The 15067-nt window shown below is 45.0% G+C and overlaps 1 protein-coding gene across 10 annotated transcripts in view; it reads right to left on the bottom strand.

The window, feature by feature from the left end:
- Window positions 1-10337: 10337 nt before the first annotated feature.
- Window positions 10338-15067, bottom strand: part of SMOC1 (SPARC related modular calcium binding 1) — a 164117-nt gene continuing 159387 nt past the window's right edge. For 9 of the 10 annotated variants that reach the window (XM_053979824.1, XM_053979816.1, XM_053979817.1 and 6 more), the window contains one exon: window positions 10338-13863. In XM_053979824.1, coding sequence (XP_053835799.1) covers window positions 13847-13863 — 17 coding nt within the window. In that variant the 3' untranslated portion in view covers window positions 10338-13846. The remainder of the gene's footprint in view (window positions 13864-15067) is intronic. The other variant, XM_053979820.1, reaches the window with a different exon arrangement.

Below are 15067 nucleotides of genomic sequence, written 5' to 3'. Positions count from 1 at the left end.
GCACTGACCCTATTCAATGAAATTATGAAGTTTCAACCATCTCCAAAGTCCACCTCTCCCATAGGATGTCATCTCCTTTCCTGCCGAGCACCCCTCCACTGTAAGGAGATGTTTCCTTATTTTTACTAGTTAAGAATTGCAGAAGTCTGGTTCAGGAATTTGTGGGGGTTTTTTTCTTTTTTTTTCTGTTTGCTCGTTGCTTTTTGGTTCTAGGGGAGCATGCCAATTTTTTTTTTTTTTCTTTTTTACTACTTAATCCAAATATGTTAAAAAGTTAAACTCAAAGCTTCAAGCTGCCGTCAGTGCTGGAACTGAACACGTGTATTTCTGAAGCCACAAAAGACTGTGACACAGTCAAAAAACTTTTTCACTTTTACCCATTTCCTCCCCTGCCGCCTTCCATTTCTTTCTTTTTTAAGAACATCACAAGACTGATATATTTTTAATACAACCACAGACACACAGTCACACACGTTTAGTGACAAAAGCTGGAGCATGTAGCATCTCAATCACCTGCCTGGGCTAAGGAAAAAAGAAGGAAAAAAACCCCAACCCTCTAATACAATATGTGTCATGTATATTTTGACTATGGCATTTCTCTTTGTATAATTAACTTTGAGCTTGTGGTACTGCAGGGAGAGAAAATTATGTTAATTTACAATTGTTAAAGAAATGAAACATCCTGCCCTGGAGGGAGCAAGGGGGACAGGGAAAGCAGCACCAGCTCCTTGGGATGGTGGTGGTGGCAGGTTTGCTGCGTGGTCCTCCTGCTCAGAGTAGCAGTAGTAATTCAGGAGAACCCGGATAGCATGCCCATGTGCCTCATATCCCAGCACCATCCCACCCAGAGCTGTGGCATGGCTGCCCTTCCATTCTGTTGCTACTCCATTTTTCACAGCACCTGCACCTTGCTGGTGGTCTCCAGGCTATTGACAGGTACGGGCTTAAAAACTGCCACCCACATCAGGACTCCTACATCATCTCAAGTACATTTTAGGAACACCAGACAGACAGAAAAAGCATCATTTTAATTTGAAATGCATTTCTTTTTAAGGATAAAGAAGAAAAAAACCCACCACCATGAGAGTATGTCATGAGTTACATCAACAGCTGCAAATTGAAATGTTGGGTTGGTAATAAAATAAATAAAAACTATACCTATATCTATATAAACAGTTCTATCTAGAAAAATATTTCTTAACTGAGAGCCCTGTAAGAGAATGTTAAAATCCTACTCTTTGTAAAGTGTTTTTGAAATGAAGATAATTTCTTCTATCATGAAACAGATGCTGTAAAAGGGAACCATTTTCAAGTTCCCTATAATAAGCCAAACTTTGTGAGGCAGCAAGTAAGAGAGGGGCTGCCAAAAGGTACAGTTCTGCCTGCTGCAGTGCTTTTGGCTGCCCCAGGAGGCAGGGAGGAGGTGCCCATGGATTAGGGAAAAAGCAATGGGAACAAGATTGTCATGGACAAAAAGATGTAACATTATAGCAGGTGACTAGATGTTGACAATGATGGTTCTTAAAACACAGATGAAGTATTTATTTTCATACAAAATGTTTATCAGATATCTATATATGAATGTGTATACATGAGGCAGAGAAGAGGGATCCTTCTCAGATGAGCAGCCAGAGCTTTGTTGGTGGGAGCCCACAATGAGTGAAAGCCACTGGGTTTGAATCTGATCCTGCCTCCTTACTCTCCCCTTGCCATGCCTTTGGGGAAGGGCCTGAAAAAGATGAGCAAGAGATCCCAAGGCCAGGCTCTGACTGAGCTCGCTGGTCCTTCTGGTTCCAGTAGTGCCAGCAGCCACCGAGAGCAGCTGCTGCCACTGCCACGCGGCCCATCAGCCCCAGAGCTCATATGTGTGACACTAAAGGAAAAAGTATAAGAGTCCCCAAATGTTTTTTGTGGGGGTTTAATGTGCAGCTCTCAAGGGGAGATTGTTATTTCTGCTGTTTTTAATTGGGACGTACAGAGTTTGTTGAGCTTTTATTTTACCCGTGCCAGCATTGCCATCCCTGGCTAAAGCACAGCCTGGGTGCTGCTGTGCTCTTCTTCTGTGCTTGTGCTGTATCACCGTGTACTTTTTATCCACTTCCTTCTCCAGCTGACTGCAGGGAAGGGGTGCAGGGGTAGGACTGGCTGCCATGAGGGAACTGTATGGGGCCCCTGGTGCCCTCCATGCAGAAGGGTGATCTGCACCAGACTGACATCTATGGCATGTTCCTTTTTTTTTTTTTTTTTTTTACTCCATTAAAAAATATGCAAGCTAAAAAAAACAACAGGTTTGGTGCCTTTGAGGATTTTTTTTTTCCTGAAGCTGTTATTTCATTTTGGGTTTAGCTATCTGCTTGCTTCTGTTTTCCTTGGGGCAGCTACCTGAACTTGGTTGCAATGGCTCTGGCTGGTTTGCTCCCCCAGCCCTCTGGTTTGGTGCTGCTGGGAGGACCCTGCAGATCTTGCCCCTGTCTAGCTGGCAGAGAGGAGGTTTTGCTGCTGTTCTTGTTGCTGATGATCTTTCCCCTTTGCTTCTCCCATCAGCTTCCCATGGCAGCCTGCAATAACAGCTGCTGGCCTCTCCCAGCAGCTTGGGCTGCACATCTTCCCTTTCTGCCTCCTCCCCTGCATCACTGCTGTGGTTGAGAGTAAATAACACATCCTGACATCAGAAGGGAAAAGCCAAGGGGATCAAAGGAGCTGCTTTGTCCCTGGGGACTACCATGGTATGGAGACATAGTCCAAGGGCCATGCATGGTGTGGGGCCAGTGGTACCTCTGGCTGCCTTCCCATCACTGTTGCTACAAAGGGCACCCACAGCACCCCACAGGTTTTGCTGTCCTAGTGATGCTGCACTGCATGTGTGCTGGTCAAAAATTAGCCTTTGGGTAAAGAAAAGTCTGGCAAAGAGACACTCACTTGTCCCCCAAAAGCTCTCCAGGAACTGTGTCCCAGTTTTGGCCAGTACCATGCTGCCTCCTCATCCAGTGTCATCACTGACTGATTTTTTTCCACTTGCATTTGGACACCTGACCCTCAAAATGCCCTTTACAGTGGCCCTTGAGCTATAACTGTTCCTACCTGCCCTCTGAAGCACAGGGGGACTGGTGCAGCCCATAACCCCAGTCTCCTATCTTTGCCTGACAGCATGGGGTCCACTTATGAGGTTCCAGGGGAGACTGGGGCTTGGGCACCTCACAGTGCAATGCAAAATGACCAAGTGGAGTGGAAGAATTCCCGGATGGACACTCATAGGAAAGGCAGCCCTGGCAGAGTAGCCGTGGCAAGGCTGCCCTGGTTGTCACTTTCTTGGGCAACCAGAGCTTGGCAAAACAAAAGAGACCACTGCCTTATTGGGTGGTGCACACTCCCACCACCTTCCACAGGCCTGTGGGGTCACTCCCCACCTCTTGCCCTGCTGGACAGCTCCTGCCCAAAGAGAGCACACTTGCTTCTGACCTAAGGGGAAATGCACAAGTTCCAGCTCTGGCTCTGGCTCGTCTTTGACTCCAGTGATGGGACCAAGAGGATTTTTGGGGGTTGTTAAGGCTCACTGGGGCTCTTTGAGGCTCGTTTGATGCCACTGCTGCACAGAAGTATCCTGGTTCCCACAGGTTCAGAGGCTTAGATCCAGGACCCAAGGGGGCCAAACCAGAGAAAGCTGGGATAAGTAAGAGGAGTGTGTGCAAGCATCAGGAATCTGTTGTGGTACAGTAAGGTGAGAAATGGAAGTGTTTGTTAGAGACACTGACCAAAGGTTTTAAATTAAGAAGGAGGCATTTGCAGCACGTGGATTGGACTTTGTTGCCTTTCTGGCAATTACTGTGGTGTTGGTGTGATCAGGACTCCTCTGGACAAATTCAGACAAAACACAAAAATCTGTGATGCATATTTCCTCTGATTCCGTGTCTGGGGCTGCTAGACTGGTTTGTAGGTCACTTTTCGTCCCTGGCATGGAAGGACCCCTTCACTACTCTCCATCCCTAATACAACAAGATGCTTCTTCACAGCACCATCTGCAAGGAGAAGTCCCCATCAGCTGCATGTGCCTCTTCAGGCTTCAGCTGCTGTAGTGGATGATGCCTACCTGCCTGTCTCCACCAGCGCTAAGCTTTGCTTTGGGAAAACATTTTGGAGGACACCCAGTACTGTTGTACCTGGACGCTGGTGAGGTAAACTAGAGGCAACAAGACCTTTGTTCACCTCCAGTTCATCTCATCCACCTCTTGACAGCATAATAGGACATAGGTATAGATATAGATGGTAACAGAAAGGCACCCAAGAGACCTGGTCATGCTTGAATATAGACTCAGTGTAGGAGCCAGCCTGCACAAATGGGAGCAGCAGTCTCAGCCCTGGCCACAAGCTGGAAAGCACTTGTCACCAAGAATAACCTTTGGAGTATTAGATGGAAAAAGTGTTTTTAATGGCATTGTCATCAGTGTGCACGTGCCAGCAGCAGCCAGCTTGCTAATGACAGAGCTGTGCGTGCCAGTGCCGCTTAGCACCCGGCAGAGCGCACAGTGCTCCCAACCTGCTTCTGTCACAGGAGGGGATTAAGCACCTCCCGGTATTTAAATGAGTCGTTTAAAATATATCGATAGTTAACACCATGAGAGGATTTATCCCTCCTCCCCACCTTCCCTTCACCCAGGAGGTCTGGGCTTTGCCCAGAGATAGGTGGCAGGGGCAGACCAGCCCCAAGATCCCCCGGGCATTCCTGCAGGTGGCTGGTGTGGTTTGCTCATACTTTTGCCCCACTTCCAACAGCAGATACCCTTGGTGCCTTTTCCACACTGCATTTACCTACATGTGGCCTGGGGTGTAGTTTGAGCTTAGATATGGAGTCTAAAGGCATGATGTGAGGTGGATGAGCTCAGCAGATGCTCCCACTGCACTTAAATGTAAGCACTCACCCATGTTCCAGGTTGCACAATTGCTGTTGCCATGTATGGGGCAAGCTCTTTTAGCTGTTGCTAAAAGAATCATCATGACCTACCTAGTACATTGCTGGGCATGCACTCAGAAATTGGCCCAGTTTCAAGAATGCAATAAAAAACTTCACAGGCCTAGGAAGTACTTTGAAACGTGTGAAATTTGGGTGAATTAAAGATATAAACCCTTCAAACAGAGATATTTTTTTAGGGTGTAAGTTGTGAAGTTAAGAACATCTTCCTAGGAAGATGCTTCTGATGTTGAAGAAAATAAGCTTCCATTACAGAAACACTGGTCCCATCCCATGGGAATTATGAGTGCAACCTGTGTGCATGAAAAAGCTGTAGGGGAATAACATCTCAACAGAAAAGCTTCAAAGGTATTCTCAGAAAGTCCCCATGGCATATCCTTGGCACTAAGGATGTACATATTGTAGAGAGCACCTTTTTGTCTCTATTAACACAAGGGGTGTCCAAATAAGCTCTTAAAGCTACCAAAAGAGATTTGATTGTTTCCTCTTCTTATGGAACATCTTGGGCAGAAACTAAAAGCAAAGCCAAATGCGGGGTTTCTGTTGGCATCGCTAATTTTTTTCTTCTTGTTTGATTGACAAGGGCATAGGAAACAGCTCATTGTTATCCTTATGGTAAGAGGATTTTGTATGTGGCACAGTCTTTCAGGTTCTCCACTTTCACTTTTCCCAGCCTCTGAAAAGCCACTTCTACAGGATTGCTACCCAGTGGGTCTCACTTTGTGTTTGCACATTCTCACAGCTGCCTCATGACAGGGTCATCCTATGCCTCTGCTGAAACTCATCCTGTTAACTGAGATTGTTTCTTCAAATTATCAACCACTCATGTTCTACCCTCCATAGGTGCTGACAGACACCTCCCCCAGACTCCCCATTACCCCACCCCACATTGGGTATCACCAGGAAAATTTATAGCAAAGCAATTTCTAAAGGTTACTGCTGAAAATACTGAATAGATCTGGACTATGGACCGTCACTGGGAAGATTTCCCCAGAAAGCTCTCTGACTTAGACACTGAATTCAACATATTGTGAATCTAAATAGGCTGCGGTTCCTTGGTTTGCTTACGAGAATGTCTCCTGGGACAGTGCCAGAAGCCTCTCCAAAGTCAAGACATATCACATCCAGTGGTGTTCCCCGCTAGCCACAAGGCGAGTTATCCTGTCAAAGAATGGAATCAAATTAGTTTGAAATTATTTGTCCTTAGTGAAACTTCAACAAACCCAATCCTGCCATTTATTTACAAATTTACAAATCTTTAGAGGATTAGAGAATAACTAGTCAGTAGCTCGCTCTTTAAGGTTTTCACAGAGAGATATCAGGTCTGTAATTCTCTAGGTTTTTCTTCATCATCAGTTAGGTGATGTTGCCATGCTCTCTTTAAGTCCCCTGGCAGCTCACGTGTAGTCTGCAATGCTCCAACACCCATCCCACGTTTCATATTTTTTCTTCTCATGCTTCAGGCTGTTGAAGTGCTCTTGATCCATTTTATTGATCTCTACTTACAGTCCCTTCATTTCTCTTGCAGCAGGATAGTTTCTTATTTGGACTATGACTCCTTTTATCAGTCCCCAGATCTCTTTTATCATTTAGGACATCTCTTCACAGATTCTGCCTACGAGTTTTCTGAATTAATTTATATTTGATGTTTTGGTTTTTTGGAGTCTAAGTACTTTAGATTAACTCATTTTACCAAGGTCTGGTATCCAAGTGCATTTTGAGGAGAAAAAGCTTGCAGCAGACATCTCACCACTTGTGTTTGAATGCACTGCAGAAGGATAGTTCAGGTTCTTGCTAATAGATCTTTTGGGGCAAACTAGAGTGAAATGACACTGAATGAGAGGTGTTTGTAAATATACACATGTGGAGTTTATTGCAGAATCATTTGGTTGCATTTAAAGTAGCCATTTTTGTTATTGTTATGTATAGTAATATGGCAATACAAAAGCATAAAAATACTGCTTAAGAAAATGGTAAGAAGGAGGAGGAAAGGATAAGAGTAGAAATGCCATCTCTAGGCCTCACAATGAGACTTAGTTGTTGCAATTTTCATGTTTCTTGGTCAAAGTGATAGTTGCAGATTGGATCCATTGTGTGGCGGGGGAACTCCCGAACAGTGGTGGGGAGAAATCCCCAAAACACAATATCTGCTGGGTTTATAGTCACTCCGGGTCAGGTAGGAACACCCAGGTACCTCCCTTGGGGCAGGGAATTTCATCTGGATGATGTAATGTTGTGGATCAGTTCAGGAATCTTTGACACCTTCTAAGACAACACAGCTACCCATAACATCAGGGAGTTGATTCCATTATGGCCCCTTAGGGCCCATCAGCAGAGATGAAAACCTTCAGGCTATGTATGAATGTCCCGGTACTTCCCCAGCTGGGGAGTTATCACAGCTGAGTTCACTTGAGTAAGGACAAAGACACAGTACCCTCTTCACAGGGCTTGCCTCTTTCCTGTTCAGAAAAGAGCTGACACAGCATCTGGCTGGAGAGAGAGAGCTATTTCTGAAGTGACTTGGATGTTCCCACTCTGAGCTGGCAGGTTGTCTCAGAGAAAGCTGTATGAAGGTGGCTGAGGCTGGATTGTTCACCTGCAGCTTGCCCCATGAATGTCGGAGCCATCAGCATTCCAGTCTCTCTTCCCGTGTCACTAGTGAATACATTTTTCTCCCCAGACCTGGGATGACTGGACAACAGTATCCCCTTTATCTTAAGTTCCTGTCACAGTTCAAATTCCAGTCAGCAGGCATATCTGGGGAGGGGTGGACTTCTGTTATCGCAGATGGACAACAAGGTTTCTTTGCAGTCTCCTAGAGTGGGCAAAAGTCCTCTGATAATTTTTGCAATCTTTAAGCCATTAACTTGAAACAATTTTAACAGCTCCAGAGATGCAAAAATTCACTTTCATGTTGGCCTGCAGGTGAACAATCCAGCCTCAGCCACCTTCATACAGCTTTTTCTGAGATGACCTGCCAGCTCAGAGTGGGAACATCCAACATCAGAAATAGCTCTCTCTCTTCAGCCAGATGCTGTGTCAGCTCTTTTCTGACATGGTGAAGCCAGCAGGAATCCCTTCCATTGGTCCCAGCCAAAATCATGACTGAGGGAGATAGAAGTGGCACTTAGTGCTACGCAAGGCCAGAGCTATGCTGTGAAATGGGACACTGGACTCTCAAACTACAGTTTTTAAGCGCTTGAAGCACAGCATAGAGATGCTACAGAAGAACTTGTTTCACCAGAGTCCTTTGTTCACACACCATAAAGCAATGAGTTAAGGGTCTGTTTTGTACTAGGACTGAATTTCTTTATTTTAATAAGGTGAGCTGTATTCATCTATACTTCAGACTTCCAGATCTTGCACCAAGAAACTACTCTGAGGTCCAAACTAGGTCCACCTGGTTGTGAGTCATATACAGGAGACCTGAGCTATTCCTGCTGGCACCAGAGAGGAGGCAAGGTGTGGAAACGTCAGTCTCCACTGGAACCACAAGCAGCTGTCTCCTTCATTGCCCAGTGTACACGCCCAGTGCCTGCAGCACAGCACAGGTCTAGCTCAGCTTGGGGCAGAGAGCCACTCACCACCACTGCCTGGGCTGTGGATGTGGGCTGACTGAGCACACACTGGGGCCATGGCTCCTCTGCCTCAGCTGAAGACCCTCAGCCCAGTCTCAATGTGCTGAAAGAAAACATAATGTGGAATAAATGTTCATTTATGCTTTTGCAGGAGACAGGGATATAGGTTTGTGCTACAACACACAGCACAGAGTTTGTGGTGTTTTCTGAACAAAGCTAGACAACTCCTGGAGTGCACAGGCAAGGTCCCTTTGAAAAACAAAACCCACCATTAACATCAGTAAGAAGGCCCTCAGCAGAATTACAAAAAGCACAATTGCTTCCCAAAGTAGCCAGTCTTGGGTTTTCTGGCAAACACTCCATATAAAACACTCAGCTGTTACGACTCCTGGTTCCTAAGCTGGCATTTTTTTAACCCATTTCCTATTCAGAGTGTTTTCCAAACTAAGAGCATCATTTCTGCAGATGTTCTGTCCAATTTAATATCCGCTTTTGGACCGTTTCCAAGGTATTCTGCCTGAAATGGCTTGCAAGGGTTGGCTGCTGAGAATTTAGAAGGTCAACATTCTGCACGTCAATTGTGTTAGTTATGTTACAGGTAAGAGGAAAAAAGACTGGGGGAGAAGGAAGAGAATGGCAGTATCACTGTTGGAAGCAGAGGCAGAAGCAAGCCCTTTTCAGTCCTTTTGACTTGCCTACAGAATGACAGCACTGCCAGGGAAAGGGTGAAAGCCTCTTGAGGTACCTTACACTGACTCCAGAACCAGGAAGCATGGCCAAGGAATTGGTCTTTTCTTTTTCAAAATACCCTTTTCCTGGTTTTAGTTAAGTCCTTGCAGGACCCCAGAGGTAACAACTACTGCTCTTCCCTTAGCCCCAGAACTTGTTGCCCTTGACAATACAAGGAAATTCACTTGGCTGACCAGTTCATTCTTGACAGATGCACATTGGATGTCACACCTCTGCATTTCCTTCTTTTATTGTTGAATTTGCACTGAAAGACTTAGCAGAACTCTCTCTGACCACTACAAACAATCCAGCCTGCGACTACCATACAAGCAGAAACCCTTCCCTGGGACTGCAATTGCCTTGCCTTCCAGGTGCAATAAATGAGTTGGCTCCTGATTCATTGCAAAAATGTTTACATGTGATCAAGTGAAACTACAGTGATGACAAAGCTGGTCAAACACACTTGAAAGGATCCGTGTGTGGCCTCCTCTGCCATGGACATGGTGCTGCAGCCTCTGATGAATTGCACTTCCTTATAGCATAGAAAAACCTATGTATTACAACAGCAGCAGCTTTCCAGCATGGCTTGTTACTCACCATCTTTGAGGATTAAAAGGTTTTGGACAACAGCTAGAAGATACTATTTCAGGCTCCCATGTAGCGAGGCACGACCTGCAAAGTAAAGTATGAAGGCTCCCATGTGAAAGGGAACTGTGAGGACATGCAAGGTGCAGAGCCTGTCTCCTACCTGTGCTGTGGGGAGACTGTGCTACAAGATCCCACACCCCACAATCACCTCTACACTGCTGCTGAAGCTTCACAGCCTTTCTAAGCAGGCTTGGCAGATTCAGACAGCTGTCATCAAACCACAGAGATGCACTCTGGAGCTTGTTTTAATTCACCCTGGAGCCTTACACACAAGGGAAAAACATCACAGACCTCCAAACCCAACCACAGACTGACACTTGACTCTACAAGGAGGAAAGTCTCCTTCCCTCTCCTACAGCACTGTAGGAATAACCGGAAATCAAGATTCAACAAGTAACCATCACAAGACACTGGAGCAAAAGTTATCTATTTTATTACAAAACCAAAACCAAACAGATGCCTTTCAGTTTAACAAATTTGCCATAGGCAGAAATATGCTGGGGCAGGGTAAGTTCAATATAAACTCAGGCCATGGAAAGCAGCACCTTCACACAAATGAATCCCACTGCAATGCAATTTCCTACAACACACTGTGCCCTTGGAAGATCAGCAAGAAAGAAAGATTTTTTACTTTTGGCAGGACGAACAGATGACTTGCACTGTCGAGTTCTGGTTCTCTTCTCTGTCCCAGCCATTTTTAGCCGCCATTCAAAGCAGAGCTGGAAAGGCCCAGGAGGACTTGAAGGATGAGGAGACACATGCCCAGGGTCTGCTTTCAGACACAACACTGACACTCCCTATGTCCCAGCTTCAGAAAGATGTTCCTGATGCAAGGCAGAGCAAAAGATTGCTTACAACCACCAGGTAAGGACAATTTGGCCTAGCAGCCAGGTGGACTGGCAATAAAACCAAGAGGGAAATTGGGCAGCTGAGGCACTGCTCTAATCTGATGAGTACAGGTTGTCAGACAGCTCATAGCATGGGATATGTGAATCAGGACCAGTAGGGTCTGCACAATCCTCCGACACAAACCCAGAACAAGTAACCTGACCTCTACCTGGACATTACATAATCATGCTGGTTGGGCCTTCCATGGCAGTGTACAAGTGTTGCCAGAAGCTGCTCAGAGACCCACACAAATTCAGCAAGTCAGGATGCAGGGACTTGGAATTGTCTTGTGACAGAGGAAAGCAATGTAATGCCTGGTCCCCAATCCATCCATAAAGTCAGCCCTGGCCTAGCAACAGGAATACCCACAAATACCAAAGATAACCAACAGCCACCCCTGGATGCCTTCCTTGAAGAACTGACCCAATTTTAGTTGCAAACCACATGTGAATGCAGGCCTTTTGGAGGGGAAGGACACAAGGCTGAGAAAAAGGAGGTCAGCAGAAGGATTTATATAACAAGCAGGAGTGGTGACTGGCTGGTTTATTTCCAGAAGAAGATGCAGTGAGTTTTAGCAGCTCTGCAGTACCCCCACAATTTTGTGGGGCATTTCCCAGTCCCAGTGCTTGGCTGATAAAATTCCTAGAGGCATCAAATTGTCCGTTTCTGCTGGATAGAACTAAACATTAAAAAAAAAAAAAACAACCAACCAAAGAAAAATCCCACCCCCAAAAAACCCCAAAAATTCCAAACCACCAATCACCATCCAACCCAGCAGCCAGAATTTTTAATTCCTAAAACTAGAATATTAAAACGGAGAGGAGTTTTTTAATACAGTTGGTTTCATTCTTTACTCCCTACAATAAGATTAGTAAGTGTGGCATGGACATTTCTAACTATACACTAAACCAAATTATTTCAACACACAAAAGATGTGCCCAGGGCATTAAAACAAAACAAAACAACCCCCCCCCAAAAAAAAAAACCAACCAACCAACCAACCAAACAAACCCAACTAAAAACATGAGAAGAAGCAATCAAGAAGGTGGGAGCTTGCAGGCCAAAAAAGCACATACATTGTATGTGAGAAACCATGAAGATCCAGCAGCAGGATCTGCTCTTGCTAAAGAGATGACTTCTTTATATTATGATGGTATGATGTATATTTCAGATATTACCAGAAGTGTTTTCAACCATGCCATATGTTTTAATGAGCTCCAATATACTTCCCAGAGGAAGAGTTATTACTACTCTTAAACAGTTATTTATAGAAAGGCTTGTTAGTTTTTCTTTTATTTAACTTTCCATTTTGTCAACAAACACTAACTTACTGCATCAGGACACTTTTTTTTGGTGATGTATTTATCTCATGCTACTGTCATGATGACATGACAGAGTGAAGATGCTGCATTGTATCATTTTTTACCAAAGCAACAGAGCCTTGAAGGATGAGTCCAGTCTCTACAGTTACCTATTGTTGTTATAAGTAATTGTCGGTGTGATCTCATATTAGCATATCATTTCATCACCTTCACTACAGTTTCTTCTAACAGGTTCTTGGTCCAGAGATAAGTGGCAGAAGGATCATGAGGTCAGAAGTGGGAGGCTGCTCAGAACAGGCAAGTGCTGCCAGTGGTTGGAAATACACAAAGCAAAACTCTGCGTGTCCCATCACATTCTACCCAAATCTAGAATTGCTGATTTGAGCACCCCTGCCAAAGAAACAACTCTGGTAAAACTGCTAGTGGTTGACACAGCCCCTATGGCCTCCAAGAACACCAGACTCCTCACTATTACTGCTAATCACACCCCAGTGTCACAGCACCCAAGAGGTACTGGCAACAGCAAATCTGGCAAAGTGGGCAGGCACACCACTGTGCAGGAGGAGAGCTTGGATTCACAACCACCAAGGACAAGAAAGTCACTGCTGACAGACCTTCTTCACCAGTGAGCATGGCCCAAGCTGTACTGTTGAAACACAAATAAAGCAGACTCTTGGGGACAGCAGCATGACTGTGTCTGTCTGCACTGACAAGTATGTCCTTTGCTCTTCAGCAAAGCACAAGGCAGGCTAATGCTGCTTTTAGCAGGCTTCTCAAAATGTTTATTGCTGTACAACATACAGATGAACACTCTGTCAGAGCAGAAGATGCAAGACTTCACTCCACTGACTCTACTAGGCCTATGGCTCCCACATCCTTCTTACAGCTTTAGATTCCAGAGGCACGGAGAATCTTTGCTAAGCACGTTATCTAAGCATGAATAGCAATGCATTTGTATTTAATTTCTGCCAAACTTGCAAGAGGTGCACACACTACTATTGTACATCCCTAACACAATCCTTTTCTATCCCTACTTTAAGCAGTTTTGCAGTGCACCAATACTTACATGAAATCTGTGCTCTCAAAAGCCCAATTGCCTGAGTTGCAGAGAGCTTTATGGTAAAAAAAGGGGTTCAGCTGCTCTCAAGATGTATTTGGTATCTGGGACACTGTGTGCACATCTGCAAGAACAATTCATGCTGATACATTGGTTCCTTTCTGCATGGAGGTGCTGTTAAGGCTCACCACTGAATGACAGTTTGGTGGCAGAAATGAATGCATTACTATAATCCACTAAATGCAAAGTGTCCCTCTAACTCTAATAGCCTTCAAAACCAAAGGGAGGAACAGAACAGTGACTCCAACCCCTGTACAAGACAACTGTACAATTTACATACATATTTATATACAGTATATAAAATTCTTTGAGTCCCAGTGAACTCAATTTTACATCATCAGTAGCTGTTCCAATTTTAAAAAAGTCATGATCCTGCTTCCCTCCACTTTCCAAAGTATTAGATAATGGCATTGAAAAGCAATTTTAAAAAATCCAAACCAATTTTTAAAAAGTGCAAACGTTCTGGGTGCCACTTTTGCTACGCTGGATGTTGCTGATGCTGCATGCTTGCTCACAAGCAGCGAGGTGTCTGTCCGTCTGTCACTGAATCTTTTCTTCCTTTGGGTCAGCTCCTGCCTTCCCTTCTTGTCTTCTGCTGCTACACCAGGCGACCTACTGAAAGAATAGGGTGAGGTGGGCAAGGAGGGAAAAACAGAACAGAAGCAGAACAAGTAAGGGAGAAAGGCAAATTAAAACAAATAGAAACCTGACTGATAAAGATCCAGTATAGCCTCTGCTGAAGCCATGGTCCCAGAAAGCTGAGATCCCAGAATAAGCTGTGAGGCTGAAAACAACCAGGGGCTAATGAGACAGCCTTGCTGGAAAAAGCATTGAATGAGTCACATGGACCCTTAGGGATTGACATATTTTTAAACACAAAACACCACTTTCCTCCCCCTCCTTCAAAATGGGCACGCTGTCTAGGGAAACAACTGGTCCAACATCCCTTGCTCTGCTCTTCTGCCTGGCACAGCTGATGCAGAAACCCACTGCTGCCAGGCTGCCCTGCCACCATCTCCCCATTAGCCACAGCCAGCTGCCTCCTTCCCTAGCACACAAGCAGGTCTTGGAGGAGGCCTTTCTTCCAGGTGAAGGTGATGAAAGCTTTTGTTTAAGCCCCTCACCGAAGGTTCTTAAAGAACCAAAGCTCTTATGGTTTCTTAAAGAACCAAAGCCAGATTGGAGCTAGAGCTCTGTGAATTAATTACAGGTGAAAACATGCTAAAGAGAAGGCAAAAGAAGGGATTTGAGGGGAAAAGGTTACCTCACTGGGAGGAAAGGCCTCAGTGAGATCAGTGCTGATCAACATGTCCTGTCACAGGGGGCAAATATTGTCAAATGCAAAATTATTTCAGGTAGCCATATGTGCAATCAATTGCACAGCTCTGCAAAAGGTGTCTGCAGAGCTCAATGACCAGCTCATAAAAACAATAGATTGTTTTCCATGTCTGTAAGTGCAGTGTAGCATGGGAGTGCTGATGACCTGTCCTACACTGAGCACTTTGAGTGACAAGGAAGGGGCTGAAGCTACAGCAATTGTTCAAATGCCACTGCTCAGCTTTTAGCAGTAGGCAAGAATCAAGTACATACTCAGAATGGAGGGCACATCAGGAAACATCACATCATCAATGTACAAGATGTAGTTGATCTTTATCTTTGGTCCTCTGTTCAGCCCATCTCACCAGGATCAGAGAAAGATAAGGAGGATAGCAAGAGGTATAGGAAGACTTCTGGCATTAAAGGAGTCTAACCGGACATATGCAGGACAGCTATAGAACAAATGGCAGAAGACAGAGGCAGGGGAGAACTTCTCACTGCT

This window comes from Vidua macroura, chromosome 6 (assembly GCF_024509145.1).
Source record: "Vidua macroura isolate BioBank_ID:100142 chromosome 6, ASM2450914v1, whole genome shotgun sequence".
In the NCBI taxonomy this organism is placed as follows: domain Eukaryota; kingdom Metazoa; phylum Chordata; class Aves; order Passeriformes; family Viduidae; genus Vidua; species Vidua macroura.
The sequence above is the reverse complement of the archived record's forward strand: the minus strand, read 5'-3'. Positions and strand labels throughout refer to the sequence as shown.